The sequence below is a fragment of the Salvelinus sp. IW2-2015 genome, unplaced genomic scaffold (assembly GCF_002910315.2).
Source record: "Salvelinus sp. IW2-2015 unplaced genomic scaffold, ASM291031v2 Un_scaffold1453, whole genome shotgun sequence".
NCBI classification, from domain to species: domain Eukaryota; kingdom Metazoa; phylum Chordata; class Actinopteri; order Salmoniformes; family Salmonidae; genus Salvelinus; species Salvelinus sp. IW2-2015.
The window spans coordinates 104,648-124,260 of record NW_019942917.1 but is presented as its reverse complement, the minus strand read 5'-3'; the positions used below and the strand labels follow the sequence as shown (position 1 = coordinate 124,260).

Below are 19,613 nucleotides of genomic sequence, written 5' to 3'. Positions count from 1 at the left end.
GCTTGGCCAAATAAATGAAAGAACCCACAAGCCAACCGTGACCTTCTCTTGTGAAGGCCAGACGTAAGAGAGAGAACAAAGGCTAAACCTGGTCTTAACTTCCAATGCTCCATCCCCCTGCCCAACCCCCCTCCACGCCGCCAACCGCCAGGATGCCCGGCATCAGAACATTCCAGGCATTCCCGTGATTGGCAGATAGCAGGTTGATTGGCATGTCGGACCCCACGAACACTGGGTACTGGTAAGAAGTACAACAACCACCTCCTAGCCTAACACAACACACAGCTGTCTGTGCGGGTCGCTACAGTATATAGCCTTTGACTTATTCCCCATTGTGTTACAGCCTAAACTCTACATTGACCTCATACATCTACACACAATAACCCATAATGACAAAGTGAAAACATGTTCTACAATTTTTGGCAAATCTATAAAAAAATTCTAAACAGAAATTAATTTACATAAGTATTCACACCACTGAGCCAAAATATGTTACAATCACATTTGGCAGTGATAAAAGCGGTGAGTCTTTCTGGGTAAATCTAAGAGCTTGGCACACCTGGATTGTACAATATTTGCAAAATAAAAATATTCCAGCTCTGTCAGTTGGTTGTTGATCATTGCCATTGTCAAGTCTTACCATAGAATTTTCACGACGATTTAAGTCAAAACTGTACCGTAGCACCTCGTATTATCGGCAAATTCAGCGTTTAAGAAATATATTACTAACAGTGTTATCTTGTGATCAGGCCATCAATGATCTGTGATTATTGGTGTCGTAAAAATGTTTGCTAACGGGTTAGCAATTAGTATGTTTGACATAGTGGAAATACTATCAGCTTTTTTTTAATAAGCGGTTTAGCAAAAATAATGCGTCCCGTATTGTCGGCATACAGTCCCCAGTTATTGGCCACCTTACCATTTTGCTCAATTACAAGATATATCCGTTAAATTTTATTTAAAAAAAGACACCAACCTCGTATCCGAAGTGTTCACTAGTTGGCTAGCCTTCCAGTACCAAAAAAAAAAAACTGGCCTGTCAACTTTTCATTGCGTAGCCCGGTGTGCCCTCCTGTAGACTCTTAAATGGTTCTTCACCAACATCTTCCGTGTTGTAACCAAATGTCTCATTATTCGTTTCAGATTAATATTGTTTTGAGAAAGTAGATCCCAGTTTAATACTAACAAATTAGTATGAATAAATAAAGTAAAAAGTTGGATATTAAATGGTGTGGTCTGTCACGCAGTCGAATTTTACAATATACAGCGTGTCCCACAAAATGTGTAAATATTACTTTTTTGAAACCTCAACCTAATTTACATACGTTTCAATAAAAAAAAGGAAAAAAGAAAAAAGTCYGTGGCCAGCTAACGTAAACTCACCCTATTCCGTACAAATGTGCGTAACCGCGACATTCAAACGAGGCTAAAGAGAAAACTAACGGGACTGTAGCAACTGTGTTCACTTCAAAATCGGGGGTGTGAGCTAGGTTTCTATTCAAGCGTTGATCGACATGGTAATGATCTATAGTATTGGAGAAAAGTTGAAAAACCTGACCCTCCGTTACATCTTGACGTGTCATGTCGTAACGTACAGCACGCATAAAGCAACTATTTCTGTCTTACAATCTCTCCACCAGGTGTAGCACTTCTCTCATCTTTTAAAAACAAGAAATGGACAGTGACGGGGGTAAGGGGGGATACCTAGTCATTTTTTGTCATCATTGCATGCGATCATCATTCTCAAAGTCGCTGTTTACTTATAAGATCACTTTAGCACCGCCCTAAACACGATTCAAATAGGTATGTAATGACACATTATATAAACTCTTTAGTGTTTCATTTACATTTTAGAGGCGATAAAGTGATAAGTTGGACAGATTGAGTAAAAGCAATTTTACCACACGACATCTGTCCTTCTCACTATCACGCATTAGTTTCGCTTCCCCACCCGCCATTTTTAAAAAGACCCGACGGGGCTCATTGCCTGCTTGAATTATGCAGAAACGGGCAGTGTTTAGGTCATGTAATTGATTGTTGGAAAGGGGAGAAATTATGCTTTACAATGGTATTGACATTACAGCTGATCTGGAAGTATTACGTTTTTTGGGGCGCTAAAATAAGGGCAATTGTACATCGCCTTGGTCCGTACGAGTTTACGGGAGTTCACTTTAGCTAGAAAAGTGTCTTTAGACGCAAAGCATACCGTTACTTTCCAGGCCATTTAAATGTTCACCTCAAGGTGGAGGAAAATTAGCTAACTGGTAAGCAACTCGTGTAGCTCTGGCCTTGTGTTTTAGGTCATTGTCCTGCTGAAAAGGGGAATTTGTCTCCCAGTGTCTGTTGGAAAGCAGACTGAACCAGGTGTACCTCTAGCCTGTGCCTAGCTCTAGTCCATTTTGTTTCCTTCTTTTCACTGTATTTTTAGTATTCTGTAGAAATTACAATGTTGATCCAGCCTTAGTTCTATCACAGCCATTAAACTCTGTTTTAAAGTCACCATTGGCCTCATGGTGAAATCCCTGAGCGGTGCTCTTCCTCTCAGGCAACAGAGTTGGAAGGACATTTATGTTTGTAGTTACTGGGTGTATTGATACACCAGCCAAAGTAATTAATAACTTCACAATGCTGCAAAGCGGAGTGCCTGGATACAGACCTTAGCCGTGGTATGTTGGCCATATACCACAAACCCAAGGTGATTTATTGCTATTATAAACTGATTACCAACGTAATTAGAAAGATAAAAGCCAAATCAAATTTGATTGGTCACACAGTTCGCAGGTGTTAATGCAAGTGTAGTGAAATGCTTATGCGTCTAGAGCCAACAGTATCTAACAATTCCACAACAAAACCTAATACAATCTAGTAAAGGAATGAGAATATATACACACATTAGAGGTCGACCAATTAAATCGGGGCCGATTTCAAGTTTTCATAACAATCGGAAATCGGTATTTTTGGGCGCCGATTTGACGATTTTTTTTACACCTTTATTTAATCTTCATTTAAACTAGGCAAGTCAGTTAAGAACACATTCTTATTTTCAATGACAGCCTAGGAACGTTCTGCCTCGTTCAGGGGATCCCCCTTGTCAGCTCGGGGAACCAATCTTGCAACCTTACAGTTACCTAGTCCAATGCTCTAACACCTGATTACATTGCACTCCACGAGGAGCCTGCCTAGCTAGCATTAAACTTATCTTATAAAAAACAATCAATGACTGTCATTGCTCCAATGTGTACTTAACCATAAACATCAATGCCTTTCTTAAAATCAATACACAAGTATATTTTTAAACCTGCATATTTAGCTAATAGAAATCCAGGTTTGCAGGCAATATTAACCAGGTGAAATGGTGTCATTTCTGGGCCGCCTGGCTCTTTGAACTAATTTGCCAGAATTTTACGTAATTATGACAACATTGAAGGTTGTGCAATGTAACAGGAATATTTAGACTCATGGATGCCACCAGTTAGATAAAATAAGGAACGGAATAAACGTTTTGTTTTCGAGGCGATAGTTTCTGGATTAGTCAAAGGTATATGGTTTAGAGAGAAATAGTCGACGCGTTATAATTCCTGTAATAAGTTGCGGCTGAACTTGACAGGGGTTCCTTCGTTATTTTACCGTTCATGTCTTCCATAGAGAATGTCTTGATCTACTTCAAATAAGGTCTGTGTTTCGTGCAGGCTTAAACCGCCTCGACGTTTTGATACCCGTGTAAATCTCACTAGGATAAGGTAACGTCTGTCAACATATTTTCATAAATCCACTCTACAATTTTTTTTATCTTTGCTTATATTTAGCCAATATTGATCAGAGTTCTCTTGTCCTATGGATATCTACACAGTTATAAAATTGGCACAGTGATGTAAGCCTACACGAAACAGACCTTTTTTTTAAGCGAATCTAAAATGATCCTATGCAATAATTGAAGGAACCGCTTTTCAGATTTTGCTAAAAAGGTGTCATGGGAATTATGACTCGCACTTTGGTTGTCAATTCTTACCATGCCCATTATTAAAATAGGATTTCCTGCATATAGAAATTAAAGTTTTTGTTTTCAACATTCATCACAGGTAACTTACTCTATTTTTATTCAAACAGTTGAGTATTTGTCTCCTAAGCAGACTCTTCAGTATCATTGTCACTTCAGAGCTGTGTGCGTGTACTTATGTATTATATTAAGTTAAAATAAGTGTTCATTGAGTATTGTTGCAATTGTCATTATTACAAAAATGTGTGTATGATATATTATAAAAAAAGTATTATATATATATATATATATTTTTTTAAATAAATCGGCATCGGCTTTTTTTGTCCTCCAATAAATCGGTATCGGCATTGAAAAATCATAATCGGTCGACCTCTAATATATATATATAAGTACAAAATATGGATGAGCAGTGAGAGCAGCAAAGATACAATAGATCATAAAGAATACAGTATATACATATGAGATGAGTAATGTGAGATGCGGCATTATTTAAGTGACTAGTGTCCCACTTAAGTGGCCAATGATACCAAGTCTGTAGGTAGGCAAACGCCTCTGTGCTAGTGATGGCTGTTTAACAATCTGACGGCTTTGAGAACTGTTTTTCAAGCGCTCTGTCCCAGCGCTCATGCACCTCACCTTCTAGATGGAAGCGGGGTGAACAGSTAGTGGCTCGGGAGGTTATTGTCCTTCATATTTTTTGCCTTCCTGTGACATCGGGTGTGGTGTGTCCTGGAGGGTAGGTGGTTTTCCCCCAGTGATGTGTTGTGCWGACCTCGCGACCCTCTGGAGAGCCCTGATGTGTTGTGGGCGGTGCYGTTGCCATACCAGGACATGATACAGCCTGACAGGATGCTCCCAATTGCGCACCTGTAAAAGTTGGTGCGAGTTTTCGGTGACAATACATTTTTTCKGCCTCCTGGAGGTTGAAGAGGCACTGTTGCACTTTGCCACACTGTACATGCACCATTTCAGTTTGTCGGTGCTATGTGTTGAATGCTGAGCTGTAGTCAATGAACAGCATTCCTCTGGTCCAGATGGGATAGGGCGGTGACTGGTATACCACGGCTGCTCGAACCACCCAGTATATAATAGGATGTAAGGCACCACAGGGAGTTACAACACCCGGTGCAGGTTGCGGAGACACACTATGGCTCTTCAAACGGAATTCAGATGCCTTTTAGGGTMACATCGAATAGGCTAACTGACATCACACTGGTTTGAGGAATTAAAATGGAAGTGATCAATAAAAAAATAAAGGTGTTTATGTCATAGGACAGTCCTGAAGCATATGTACAGAGTGCATTAAAACTGCACTATAACAAAATCCTATAACAAATGCCATTTAAAAAGTCAAAAGCAAAGAAAAATATAAACTAGGGAACTGCCTCTTTTCATAGCCACGTTGTAAAAAGGGTATGGTGAAAGTAAAAAATCTTGCACAAGTACCTCAGATGTTAAGCAAAGAAAAAATATAAAGTAACAGGCATCAATGCCAGACTGTTAAGTGAGAAGCACAGGCGTCGCCTGAAGGATTTCACCAGTACATTCAGTCAATCATCCTCCCCCGAGGGTTAATCTTCCTTTTGTTCTGTGACCTCATCTTCTGTGACATCCTCCTCAAAGACAGACCTGGGTGTGAAATCACTGCTGGTACTGGGGCCATTTTCATCAGATTCTTGTCGTRCCTCAAAATCGTCCTCGGCACAAAGCACAATCTCTCGCAGGTCCTCTGGACTTTCCGGACTCTTWCCAGTTAACCGCTGAGAGTAGATAACAGAATATTAGCTTTGAACATCGCACACTAACTTACATTTAAAAGCCTCCACCATAGACCTTAAAGAGATGGAAAATAAAAGGAGTCTGTGGCCATCAATGTCCCAGCTCTTACCTCTATCATGTCAGCCATGTGCTGTACATGTTGGACCAATTCCTGAAGCTCATCATTCTCTGTCTTCAGCTGGGCTATCTGCTCATCCTTGGCCTCGATGCCCTTGTGCAACTGCTCAAACAAYGTATAGTCACTCAGAATGTGGCAGATAAAAAACTTTAAGGTAGCTTCACAGACTACAATCCACTAAAATGTTAACAGTTTAAGGTCAATGGCTAAAATAATACCACTATGCACGAAAGCACCAAAAGACAACATGGGGCAGAATTCCACGAGATTAATGGTTTCAGAGATATGGAGAGTACACAGACCAACACCCATTGTTCCAGCTGGAGTGTTGCCAGAGACTATGTGATTGACTCATTTTGAACCGTGGGAACAGGACAAGTTGATTAAACATTAGTCGGCAGCCTTCAGTGATTAACTGACCTTCTCATTCTCCTGGAGCACGTTGTAGAGCGCTTTACGTCTCTCCTCAGCTACCTCTTTCCAGTAGGAAGAGGGAGGGGTTTCTGAAACAGAGGGGGATAGGCCATTTAAATWAGACTACAGGACAAACATCGTAGCTCGATTAAAAAATATATAGACAATCAATTCTATGGGATTATGATAATGGGCATTGTACATGTATACAAAATGTGAGCCAAGTCCATGTTGATGAAACATTGTTGGGATAAATGGGGTAAAGATAATGACCAGCCATAACCACCATTTGTCCTTGTAACACATTGAATACCAACATACCTTTGACCATCAGCTCGTAGGTCTCCTTGGTAATGCCGTCGGGTCGATTGTCATTCTCTGCTTTTGGTGATGTGACAGCAACTTCAGCCTTCACCCTCTTTGAGCCCTTCACTTGTTCTGCGTTCCACAATTTCCTTCTGGAAACCTTTCCTGTCTGAACACATGAAAACCTATAATTACTTGAACTGCACGTCAGTGCTAGGTTGGTAGACATTTGACCAAAACACCTTTTAGTTAKCCAAATACAGCAATGTCAGTGACAAATTCCAATTGCATACCGGTATTACTTTGCCTAGGTTGTTATTGACTGCAGAAGGCTGGAGGACTTGCAGGGTTTTCCTTGTGGGTCCCATGGTCTTGAATGGATCCACCCCAAAAAAGCTGTAAGATAAAATGCATATAAAGTCAGCTCCACATTCAACTGAAAAGTTACATGTGAAAAGTTGCAGTTTTACATTTACATTTAAAAGTAATTAACAAAACCGTACAAGTCAGCATGTGATTACACACAAAACAGAATCAGTGAGGCATTAGTTACACCCTCCCCTGAGAAACCATTAAGGTGCAACATCGGTGGGAAACAACCCAATCTGCACTCCCTGACCCAAGTATTGTGAGCATTCACCTGGGCATAGTGCCATTCAACTGCTCTTACTCCGGTTACACTCGTGATTGTCATCGTGGGATGGCAAAATAAGTGAAGTGACTGAATGGCTCTACGCATCTGACTGAAGTGAAGGTTCAACTGTTACTCAAAATCATTTCCAGTACTACAGCTTTGCTTGATTGAACTCCGGTTGCAACAGAACCAATTGAAAGCCCAAACCCCATCTACCTGGCACTCCAGACAGGCTAAAGCAAACTCAGTACTGGAAAGATTAAGTAGTATTTGAACCCATGTCTGGTATCCAACTGACTGGCAGGCAAGGGAAAGGGGCAGGCCCATCCTGCTCTGAGCACCATTGATGGGGCGATTGCCTTAAATTCCCACGGGCTGCAATTGGCCTTCAGTCATCATCTTACTCCCTGACATTCTTGAACAAATAATTACCGTGGGAACAGTTCTCAAAAAGCTCATTATGGACTACTACAAGTTAGTGTGCAAAGAAACCAAAGCAGTTAAATGGAGGTAGATGTCGAATTTGAAAAAGTTGAGTTAATMCCAAGGTGTGCGTGAGTGAACAATAATTAGTTTGAAGGATGCGAGGTCACTGTTCAAGGCCTTTAATAAGGTCTCGTCATACATACTGTTTGTGTGCCTTGCACATAATATTTTGTTAACTTGGCATTAGGTTGAAAGCACAGAATCTACTAGAATTTCATTGTATGCTGTAGCGTTGACTTCACTGGAACTAATTGGCCTAGATCAAACCATGTAAAACAGCCAAGACCTTTATTCCTCCATTATATTTTACAGTTGGCACAACGCAGTCGGCCAAGTAGGGTTCTCCTGGCATCCGCCAGTCGTCTGTTCGACTGCCAGATGGTGAAGCGTGATTCATCACTCCAGAGAACGCATTTCCATTGCTCCAGAGGCCAATGGCGACAAGCTATACCTCTCCAGCCGACGCTTGGCATTGCACATGGTGATCTTAGGCTTTGGGAAACCCATTTTATGAAGCTCCCGATAAACAGTTCTTATGCCAAAGTTGCTTCCAGAGGCAGTTTGGAACTCGGTAGTGAGTGTTGCAGAGGACAGATGCTTTTACACGCTTCAGCACTCTGCGGRCCTGTTCTGAGAGCTTGTGGCCTACCACTTCAGTTGTTGCCCCTACACAATAACAGCACTTAGTTCACCGGGGCAGCTCTAGCAGGGCAGAAATTTGACAAAGTGACTTGTTGGAAAGGTGACATCCTATGATGGTGCCGCGTTAAGTCAGAGCTCTTCGGTAAAGCCATTCTACTGCCAATGTTTGTCCATGGAAATTGCATGGCTGTGTGCTCCATGTTATGCATCTGTAAGCAACAGGTGTGGCTAAAATAGCCCAATCCACTAATTTGAAAAGGTTTCCACATATACAAAAGTATCACCCAAAATCCACATGTTAAATTTTACAAATGTTACATTTTACAATGGGCTAATTTCCCCAATGTGGACAGTATGTTACTACCTAACACAAGCTTGTATTTACACATCACAGTTGAGTGAAATTAATCTATTTTTTAGGTCAGATTGGTGATGTAAATATAGAAGTCATTGTTTTAAACAGATTATCGCATCTTTGGTTTAATCATACGCCTGTCCTCACACCGACAGTCATTGCAAAAAAAAAAATCCAACAGTTAACTTCATTATGTAATCCAACATGTTTAGTGGTTGTGCAACACCAAGATTTTTTTATAATATTTGTCAAGTCCACAAATAGAATTTGATGCATAAGTTGATTTCCAACATATGCCCACAGAACACACTGCAACACCATGGTGCAAGGCAAARGCAGCGTTCCATTGGAAGTGAATGTACTTCTGGTGTACCCAAAAAAGCAAGGACACCGTCTGTCTGATCAAGGCATTAGAAGGCAGTTATGAAATTCAAACCGCAGGGGGGGGGGGGGAAATAGGGGTACTCTTTATAAAAGCCGCTGGCCACAAACAAATTGATATTTGGCAGTCAAGAAAACACTGAAATAAGAGCCAAATCATTTAACCGTTTAGGCCTAACCGTGGAGATATTTCGTTGAAATGACCGCCAAAAGTGTTGCTTACCTTTTCGTATTGGCCCACAAGGAGCTGAGTTGCTATATGGCTACTACAGGTTATTTTATTCGACAGGTATATGTAGTATACCCAGAGTGCAAATGGAACATGTAGTAGCAATGAATTGGCCTATTACCATACAATTTAAATTTGAGTGATTCATCTGCGAGCCTATTGATCACAGTAAAACAAGCTCATCGATTACAATCTGGAGTGATCGATTGGTAAATGTTGACGAGTGAGCAGTTTAAGGTACCAACAGGGAGTCATTTTTATGCATAGTCTTCAACATATGGTTTACGGACATTTTATACCAGTGTTTTGACGCTCTGCCATTTCAAAGACACATAACAGGAAGCAGCAACAATAACATTTTCCACTCAAGGAATATTTAAAATAAAAATCTGTAAGAGCGATTTAAAGAACCCAAAAACGTGCTGTGATTTATTGAATTGGTCCTGGATAGTAGTGATTTATTGAATTGGTCCTGGTAATGTTTACCTCTAAAGTCCAGTATGACCAAAAAACGATCAATAAATTGATTCCCCTTTGAACCAAAATACATACAAAACACTGATGACCCGGATTGGCTGGCCTAATGCTGACGTTAGACTATTTATATACATATATTTAACTAAGCAAGTTAGTTAAGAACAAATTCTGATATTCAATAACGGCCTAGGAACAGTGGATTAACTGCCAGGGGCAGAAAGACAGATGCTCTTGTCGGCTCGGGGATTCGATCTTGCAACCGTTCGGTTTCGCTCTAACCACTAGGCTACCTGCCGTTTACTCAGGATTTATACCCAGGATTAAATGTCCCTAATGGACACATTTAAAACACTGGTGAGAAACGTAAATTGTAGGTCCTAAAAAGGCAAGTTACTACGCTTGAAACAGTGACTTAAGGACAAAATAACATCGTTGCAATGCAGACGAGAATGTCTTAATACTGGAAGAGTGTGCTATAAATTATTAGTTACATTGTAACAATAGAAAATAGCCGCCAAAAATGCATTGAGGTTGCTGGCATGGTATGACCAGACAAAAGGGGAAATTTACCTGAATCTTTGGTATGACCAGGTTTCGTGTAATGGCAACTGGCTAAATAGTTAACATGATCTATGTCTTGATCAAAAAGAACGTGGACCAAATTAGTTAGTAAAGTAGAAAAAAGAAAATTCAGTAGGGCAAAATCTAGTACAGTCACGTTTACTGTTAGCAGTACACTACAGCCAAGCTAAGATTCAAATTGTTTWAAAAAAATAACGCGCTATGCTTTGTGTGAAACGCTCATTGACTTAAGTATATTTGACCTGTGAGTGAAATTAAACATTTTAGAAAAGCATATAATAATGTAACTTACTGTTTTGGCAGCTTCCGTGAGTGTTATAGTGAAGAGGTCCTTGCTTCTTTAATTCTCGGAGTCACGTTTCTTTCTCGCCAACTCGCGCCAGGAGCTTAAATATCCTGTTAAATCACGTGACACATGTGATGCTTCTTCCGGATTTTGGAAATTCTTCAAAATAAAAGTTTTGGCATGACCTCTGTTGTCCAGCACATAAGAACCAAACATTTTTTACATTTTACATTTTAGTCATTTAGCAGACGCTCTTATCCAGAGCGACTTACAGTAGAGTGCATACATTTTATTACAAACATACCCGAGATCGTTCAACTTTATGATACAAGTACCAAACTTGGTACACTAATTAGTGATCGGGTGATTCTGCAACTTCGGGCACTGCAAACTTTCAGAAATTAAAACTTATTCAAACACCATTTTACCAGTATTGTACTTGTTTTGATTTGTCTAGAAACTATATCTGATAATGGCTGCGATCGTACTATTCAGGAATGTATATATTTTGTCATTTTTCCCAGACAGCCATAGACAAATGTKATTTCCATCACGTCATTAAACATCCATTTTAGTTGAAAATGAATATATCATTCAATTGATTTATAATGGATTTCTTATACATTTGTACATGAACTTCTATTGAATATTATTTTAAGTGATTAATGTTTTCCAAATATGAATAATTCAACACGATGCCTGAATGTATAAACTTGCCTTGGTGACAGCTGAAAACATTTATTTATCATGAAAAATAAGATATTTCCACCCAACCTTTTTGTAAGATTATGATAACAACCATATGATTTTCATATCTAAAACAAATAAATGTATGTAAATTATACATAATACAGTATACTGATTTACCTCAAATATATGGGTTCTGATGGAAATTACAAGGTGTGGTGGAAATGACATCAATGTAAAAAATAAATAAATATGAAAACAATATTTTATTGCAAACATTTTGAACAACAAGCATTGTTAAACATGTCATTAATATAAGACAAAGATTCCAAAACACTGGAACTAGCACCTTTTAAACATGAGAACAATGTGTTGTCCTTGACTACACTTAGATGCTACAAATATAAATTCTAGCACATATATAGAGGGAAGAGTCACTGGATGGTGCTCAGGGACATGTCCAAGCACATGCTGTGGTCTGTACCATATGATGTCGTCTCTCATTGGCCATTTACACAGGTAGTTCTCTGCAAAGTCAATAMGCACAACGATCTCCTCTTTCCCCAGATTGTCTTTTAATTCTCTCAGTTTGGAGTATTGGTGTCGAATGTTGTACACGTGTTTCCCCAACTTCTCTTTCAATCCTTTTGGAGAAGTCCTCCAGTAGAATCAGCAGTGCCACACACCTTGTATTTTACTGTCAAATGTACAGTGAACCTTTCCATGTTTCCCTCTTTTTGTTTTTCTTCTCTCTCTCTTCAGCTTTGRTTTTCCACTCAAACCACCATGTCTGCTCAACAGCATCAAAGTCAGATGTTTTAAGCTCTTTTGCTTGACAAAGGGAGCACTCTGTGTACATGTGCTCTTTCTTCAGGTTCTCACAGCACAAAGACTCAATAAGTTTATCAATGTTGCTGCAGCTGATCACGTTGTGATGCTGTAGTTTGTCCGTCATGTACTGGAGGTTGGCGTGGGTTTTGCAGAGACATGTGTCCCTATCCTGGACTGCTGGCTTGACAACCCAAAAAAAGACGTCTTTTGCAGAATTCACAGTAGGAAATATGAATTTCTGAATATTCCCTCTTAAACTTCTGATAAAGGTTCTGAATTGTGCCATTCAAGAAGCTCTTCTGCTTTTTCTTCTTGTTCCTCGTTAGTGTGTCCTTTTTCCCTGTTGTTGCTCTGCTGTTGTCATCACGTTCATAGAATCTAGTGATTTTCTCTCCTGTGGCAGTGCTAATTCTGTTAACACAGATTTTCCTGGAGTATTGAAGACTTGATGGCCTGTTTTCATTTGCACTCATTGCTTTTGCTAAAAATCCAAATTCTCTATTAGTGACTTTGACAAGGCCATAATTTCTCAGGATGTTGCCTCTGAGAAGACCGGACGTGAACGGATGTGTACGTACATGTACCCATGACAATATTAGTATCTCTTTTGTTTCCTACAGCTTACATGGACACATGAATAAGGGCAACATTTCACTTGTGTACTCCTGGGGGTCAGTCTAGGACAGGTCTCCACATGTCTGGACATGTACGGACGTCTAGTTCACTTGTGTACTCCTGGGGGTCAGTCTAGGACAGGTCATGGCATTTTCAAGTTGAATAATATCCCGGAGGGGATTGGGTTCACTGATCCACATGTCTGGACATGTACGGACGTGTACGGACGTGTACCCATGACAATATTGGTACCTTTTGTTTCCTACAACTTACATGGGTACATGAATAAAGGCGCCAGTTCACTTGTGTACTACTGGAGTCAGTCTAGGACAGGTCAACGAACTGTCAGGTTGAATACTATCCTGGAGGGGATTGGTTTCACTGCTGTTACAGAAACTCTCACTGCTTCCTTCACACAAATGATCCCAACAAAACAAATGATAAAATACATGTTGGTTCAACACAGGGGTGGGGGTCACAATGACCCGAGGACAGCGGGAGGGTTGATCACAAGGGCGGGTATTTGTGACCCAAGGACAACGGGAGGGTTAAAGTTCTACCACAAATTAAAGAAATTATAGCCTGTTTGGAAATGACTTGATGGCCTGTTTTCATTTGCCCTCATTGCTTTTGCTGAAAATCCAAATTCTCTATTAGTGACTTTGACAAGGCCACTAATACACAAGCAATATTTACCTCGATTTCTCTTCAACTTCTGGACATCACATCTGGAACAACTTTTTCTTTTTTAGTGTAACTATAATTTACATTTTTTAAATTAACAACAAATCAATACAGGAAGCACATGTGGGAACACACGTATATATGAATAATATACAAAGGACAATTGGGCTAGGGGGTACAATATCACATTACACAAGGACCTTAATTATAATAATTATATTTATTATAATTATAACTTATAATTATAACAGCTTTTTTGTTAGTAGAGTATTTAATTGTCTTAAAATACAGTTCAATTTCTTTTTGTAAGGTAAGAAAATGTGTTTTTTTTGTTTGTAAATTCACATTTGTGAATATGAAATTTGGCCAAAAGAATAATGAAATGAATTACATAAAAATGTTTCAGCTTATTTCTATCGTAGGTAAAGAATCCAAGCTGTATATCTCTCCACAATAGTGAAAGATCTTCATAAATGTGTTCAATTATAAATCCACTGATGTCTTGCCACAGTTTTCTTACATGAATACAATGCCAAACAGCAACAGCAACACTGTTTCTGGGTGGTCATTACAAAAGGAGCAATTTGAGTTGATGTTTTCCTTAAACTTCTTCATATAGTGGTTGGCAGGATAATATTTATGAATAATTTTAAAGGAAACTTCCTTAATTTTGTTAACAAGTAGGTATGTGTGTGGCAACATCCAAACTTTTTTCCAACAGATATTATCCATAAATCCATTCCAATAAGGCATGACATAAAGTWTAGATACAACATCCTGCTGAAACAAGGTTCGTATCGCTCTGTTGTTGAATGGACCAAAAGAGAAACAAATCTTTCCTACTGATGAGTCAACAGGGTCAACGGAAGGTTGGCTCTGAAGGTCAGGTCTTGACACGTTCCTGAATAATAAAGCAACACCTGAGGGAATGGCATCTAAAACAATTGCAAAATCTTTAGGTGTTACAGGGACCTTGTAAAGTGATAATAATTCCTTTTAACTGAGTAAAAGACCCTCTGCATTAACCAGTTGGCTCACCAATAGGATATTATTTCGGAACCAATATCCCAAAAACAAAGAAGTATTTTTATACAATATATCCCGATTATTCCATATATAATCTCTGTGTGGAGCAAAATTATGCTTATAAATTAAGGACCATGACAAGAAAACCTGCCGATGAAAAGTAGAAAGTGTCACTGAAATTTGTCAATATTATAATTGCAAAGCAACATGTAGTTAAGGCCACCGAAAGTAGAGAAGACATGATGAGGAATAAAATTCCACATAGAAGTGGGTCTTCTTAGGAATTGTTTTATCCAATTGATCTTAGTATTAAAGTATTATTTAAGGTAGTAAAGTCCAGATAATTCAGCACACCATTCTCATAAGTGTTCATTACAACAGTTTTCCTAATGTAATGGGTACACCATCAATGTTTAACTTATGGATAGTGTTATTTTTAGAGTGAAATTTCTCAAGTCTAAAGAAATAGGATGAATTCTGTTCTCCCTCAATCAATTTTTTCCTAGATCTAATAAAGGCRCCTTCTGCTTTTAATCTATATATATTATCAAATGTATTTTGTAACTCAATTAGTTCCATCTTCTCCTCCCCCAAGAGGCCGGCTAGGGACCTCTGAGAAAGGGAAGTTATCGTAATGATCACCTTTTCCTCCTCAGCTCTTCTGGTCTTAGCAAGATTACTACCATATTTTCTAAGGTATTTGGACACAAATTTAAAGAGCTCCCAGTTCTTGCAATACGATTTTTCTTCACAAGCCCTTCCCAAAAGGGTGAAAGCAGATCTTTAACCTCAAACTTAACTATATCATTATTTAATAGTGAGCTATTTAGCTTCCTGTAGGATGCTCTACCAAGGTTAGTATCAGGGGTAAGTATTTTGATATCAATGTAAATGGCCCTATGGTCTGTGAGGGGAGTAGTACAAATATTTGTAGTAACACACTCACTATCAAAACATTTGGATATAAGCCAAAAATCTATTGTGGATTGTCTGGAACCTGTTTTGTTACTCCAAGTGAATGATCTGTCGGCCGGAAACCTCTCTCTCCATATATCAGTAAGATCAAACTTTTCAAACTCAAATTCTGATTGGTTGGCCTTCCTGGGGGCCATCTATCAGTTGAATTATCTATAGTAATGTTAAAGTCCCCTCCTATCAATAATAACGAATTCAGAAATGTAGATAACCAATGAAGTATGTTTCTCATGTCTGGTGTTGTACCCGTAGAAGTTTACAGTAATGAGTGTAATGTCATTGTAACTGATCACAAGACAAATAAAGGGACCAAAGGGGTCACATTCCGAGTGTAGAATATTACCACCAAAGGTATTTTTCATTATAGTGACACCAGCGGAGCGTTCAGATCTATGGGAAAGACAAATATCGTTGCCCCACTGTGACCTCCAGAAGTTGGCATCAGCCGAAATTGAGTGAGACTCTTGAAAAAAGCTGAAATCTGTTCTAAATTGTTTAGCAAATAAAAATAAGGCCTTGCGCTTCACATTGTTTCGTAACCCCCTAGCATTCAGAGAAACTATAGACAAAGACAAAACAACAAAGATTATATAAAAGTATAAACTGTAGTAGGATGAGTCAAAGACGTAGGAGCAGTGAACGTAAACGATAAGGAACAGAGATCTGCACCATTTAAATCAACTTAAAGTGAAAATATCTTATTCCATAAACTCTGAGCTAGACGTTATCCGGCTTTTGAAATTCAACTCAACTGAAAATTATGTTCAAGACCAAACCAAGAGTTCTTGTAGTAAGAGAGACTAAAACCCCTCTTTAGTGTAATTCGGAACTATTCTGATACATAAAATACAAAATAATAATTTAAATAAAAGGGTACCTACTATTTTAAGTGCATATGAAAACTGATCATAAAAAATTGTAATCTTAAAATGTTGTCTGGAAAACACAATAAATGCCCCCAAAAATGCCATATATACCAGTGGAGGCTCCTCAGATGAAGAAGGGGAGGACCATCCTCCTCAATGAATTTAATAAAAATAAAAATTGTGAAACATTGAAAAAGTTATTTTTAGTTAAAACTATACTCAATATATTCACGTCACCAAATAATTGATTAAAACACACTGTTTACATTGCAGTGCTAGCTGTGCCACCAGAGACTCTGGGTTCGAGCCCAGGCTCTGTCGCAGCCGGCCGTGACCGGGAGGTCCAGGTTAGGGAGGGTTTGGCCGGTAGGGATATCCTTGTCTCATCGCGCACTAGCGACTCCTGTGGCGGGCCGGGCGCAGTGCACGCTAAACAGGTGCACAGTGTTTCCTCCGACACATTGGTGCAGCTGGCTTCCGGGTTGGATGCGCGCTGTGTTAAGAAGCATTGCGGCTTGGTTGGGTTGTGTTTCGGAGGACGCATGGCTTTCGACCTTCGTCTCTCCCGAGCCCGTACGGGAGTTGTAGCGATGAGACAAGATAGTAACTACTAACAATTGGATACTACGAAATTGGGGAGAAAAGGGGGTAAAATTCAACAAAAAAACACACAAAAAAAACACACTGTTTATCAATGCAGGTCTACAGTAYCCTCAACAGCAATCTGTAGGGTAGAACCGTGGTGTAGCCATAGGACAGCTAGTTTCTGTCCTCCTCTGMGTACACTGACCTCAATACAAAACCTAGGAGGCTCATGGTTCTCACCCCCTTCCATAGACTTACACAGTAATTATGACAACTTCCGGAGGACGTCCTCCAACCTAACAGAGCTCTTGCAGCATGAAATGACATGTTGTCCACCCAATCAAAGGATCAGAGAATGAATCTAGTACTGAAAGCATAAGCTACAACTAGCTAGCACTGCAATGAATAAAATGTAATGAGTAGTTCACTCAAAGAGAGAGAAAGACAATAGTTGAACAGTTAACAAATTAATTTATTTTAAAATGGAGAAGCAAGAGAGCTAGCTATATTTCGTATTTTTATCTTTCACTTAGCTAGCAAATGCAGCTAGCTAAACTCAGCAAATAAAAACACGTCCTATCACTGTCAACTGCGTTTACGTTCAGCAAACTTAACATGTGTAAATATTTGTATGAACATTAGATTCAACAACTGAGACAAACTGAACAAGTTCCACAGACATATGACTAACAGACATGGAATAATGTGTCCCTGAACAAAGGGGGGGGGGGGGTCGGGGGTCAAAATCAAAAGTAACAGTCAGTGTCTGGTGGGCCACCAGCTGCATTAAGTACTGCAGTGCATCTCTCCTCATGGACTGCACCAGATCTGCCAGTCTTTGCTGTTAGATGTTACCCACTCATCCACCAAGGCAAATGCAAGTTACTGGACATTTCTTGGGGAATGGCCCTAGCCCTCACCCTCCGATCCAACAGGTCCCAGACGTGCTCAATGGGATTGAGATCCGGGCTCTTCATAGCCATAGCAATCACTGACATTCCTGTCTTGCAGGAAATCACGCACAGAACGAGCAGTAATGCTGGTGGCATTGTCATGCTGGAGGGTCATGTCAGGATCAGCCTGCAGGAAGGGTACCACATGAGGGAGGAGGATGTCTTCCCTGTAACGCACAGTGTTGAGATTGCCTGCAATGACAACAAGCTCATGACCATGACGGACCTCACCTCCAAATCGATCCCGCTCCAGAGTACAGGCCCTCGGTGTAATGCTCATTCCTTCAACAATAAACGCGAATCCGACCATCAACCCTGGTGAGACAAACCGCGACTCGTCAGTGAAGAGCACTTTTTGCCTGTCCTGTCTGGTCCAGCAACGGTGGGTTTGTGCCATAGGCGACGCTGTTGCCGGTGATGTCTGGTGAGGACCTGCCTTACAACAGGCCTACAAGCCCTCAGTCCAGCCTCTCTCAGCCTATTGCGGACAGTCTGAGCACTGATGGAGGGATTGTGCGTTCCTGGTGTAACTCGGGCAGTTGTTGTTGCCATCCTGTACCTATCCCGCAGGTGTGATGTTCGGATGTACCGATCCTGTGCAGGTTACACGTGGTCTGCCACTGCAGGACGATCAGCTGTCCGTCTTGTCTCCCTGTAGCGCTGTCTTAGGCTTCTCACAGTACGGACATTGCAATGTATTGCCCTGGCCACATCTGCAGTCCTCATGCCTCCTTGCAGCATGCCTAAGGCACGTTCACGCAGATGAGCAGGGACCCTGGGCATCTTTCTTTTGGTGTTTTTCAGTCAGTAGAAAGGCCTCTTTGGTGTCCTAAGTTTTCATAACTGTGACCTTATTTGGCTACCGTCTGTAAGCTGTTAGTTTCTTAACGACCGTTCCACAGGTGCATGTTCATTAATTGTTTATGGTTCATTGAACAAGCATGGGAAACAGTGTTTTAACTCTTTACAATGAAGATCTGTCAAGTCATTTGGATTTTTACGAATTATCTTTGAAAGAKAGGGTCCTGTTTATTTTTTTTGCTGAGTTTAGCTTAGCCAACTCAAACACCTGGCTCAAACAGAGAGGGATGCTATGTTAGCTAGCTGGCTATGGCTATCCAACACYGGAACTCTTACAAGTCAAGGTGAGCTTTTGGTTTCGCTAAACTGCTTGCTGACTGTACACTGTATTGCATGATTGTAGCAGGTTTACTAACACATTAATTCTAGTAGCTATGTTGACTATGACGTTAGCTAGCTAATATGGTGATAACGATGTAGGCTGTGTGTAGCGGTTATGATATGAAGGTTTGACTTGGAAAGTTTTTTTRCCTCGCCTGGTCATAGACAGCTGATGTGTTGTGCAATGAAGTCCTCAAGCAAAGGTAATAGGTGAGAATTTTTTCCGCTAACATCCTTTCTGAATTTAAAAGTAATCATCAAAGTAATCATCTAGTTTTTCAAAAGTATCRGTAATCTGATTACAATATTTTTGCTGCTAACGCAACGGATTACAGTCACCATCTTTTGCAATCCGTTACTCCCCAACCCTGCACGTGTGCAAGCGAAGTCATGCATCTCGCTCATTGCAATATCTGTGGTGAGGCTCGTGGAACCAGCATCACTACTCTGGACGGCTCTGACTTAGAATATGTGGACAACTARAAATACCTAGGTCTCTGGTTAGACTGMAAACTCTCCTTCC

At 40.1% G+C, this 19,613-nt stretch overlaps 1 protein-coding gene across 1 annotated transcript; it reads right to left on the bottom strand.

Moving 5' to 3' along the window:
• Positions 1–5,243: 5,243 nt before the first annotated feature.
• Positions 5,244–10,781, bottom strand: LOC112070894 (geminin). Its single transcript, XM_024138346.1, has 6 exons — positions 10,693–10,781; positions 6,908–7,010; positions 6,630–6,783; positions 6,315–6,397; positions 5,886–5,996; positions 5,244–5,757 (listed from the first exon to the last, which is right to left on the bottom strand). Exons 2-6 carry the CDS (start codon positions 6,980–6,982, stop codon positions 5,569–5,571), a joined length of 612 nt encoding a protein of 203 aa, XP_023994114.1. The 5' UTR covers positions 6,983–7,010; positions 10,693–10,781; the 3' UTR covers positions 5,244–5,568.
• Between the last annotated feature and the right edge of the window lie 8,832 nt (positions 10,782–19,613).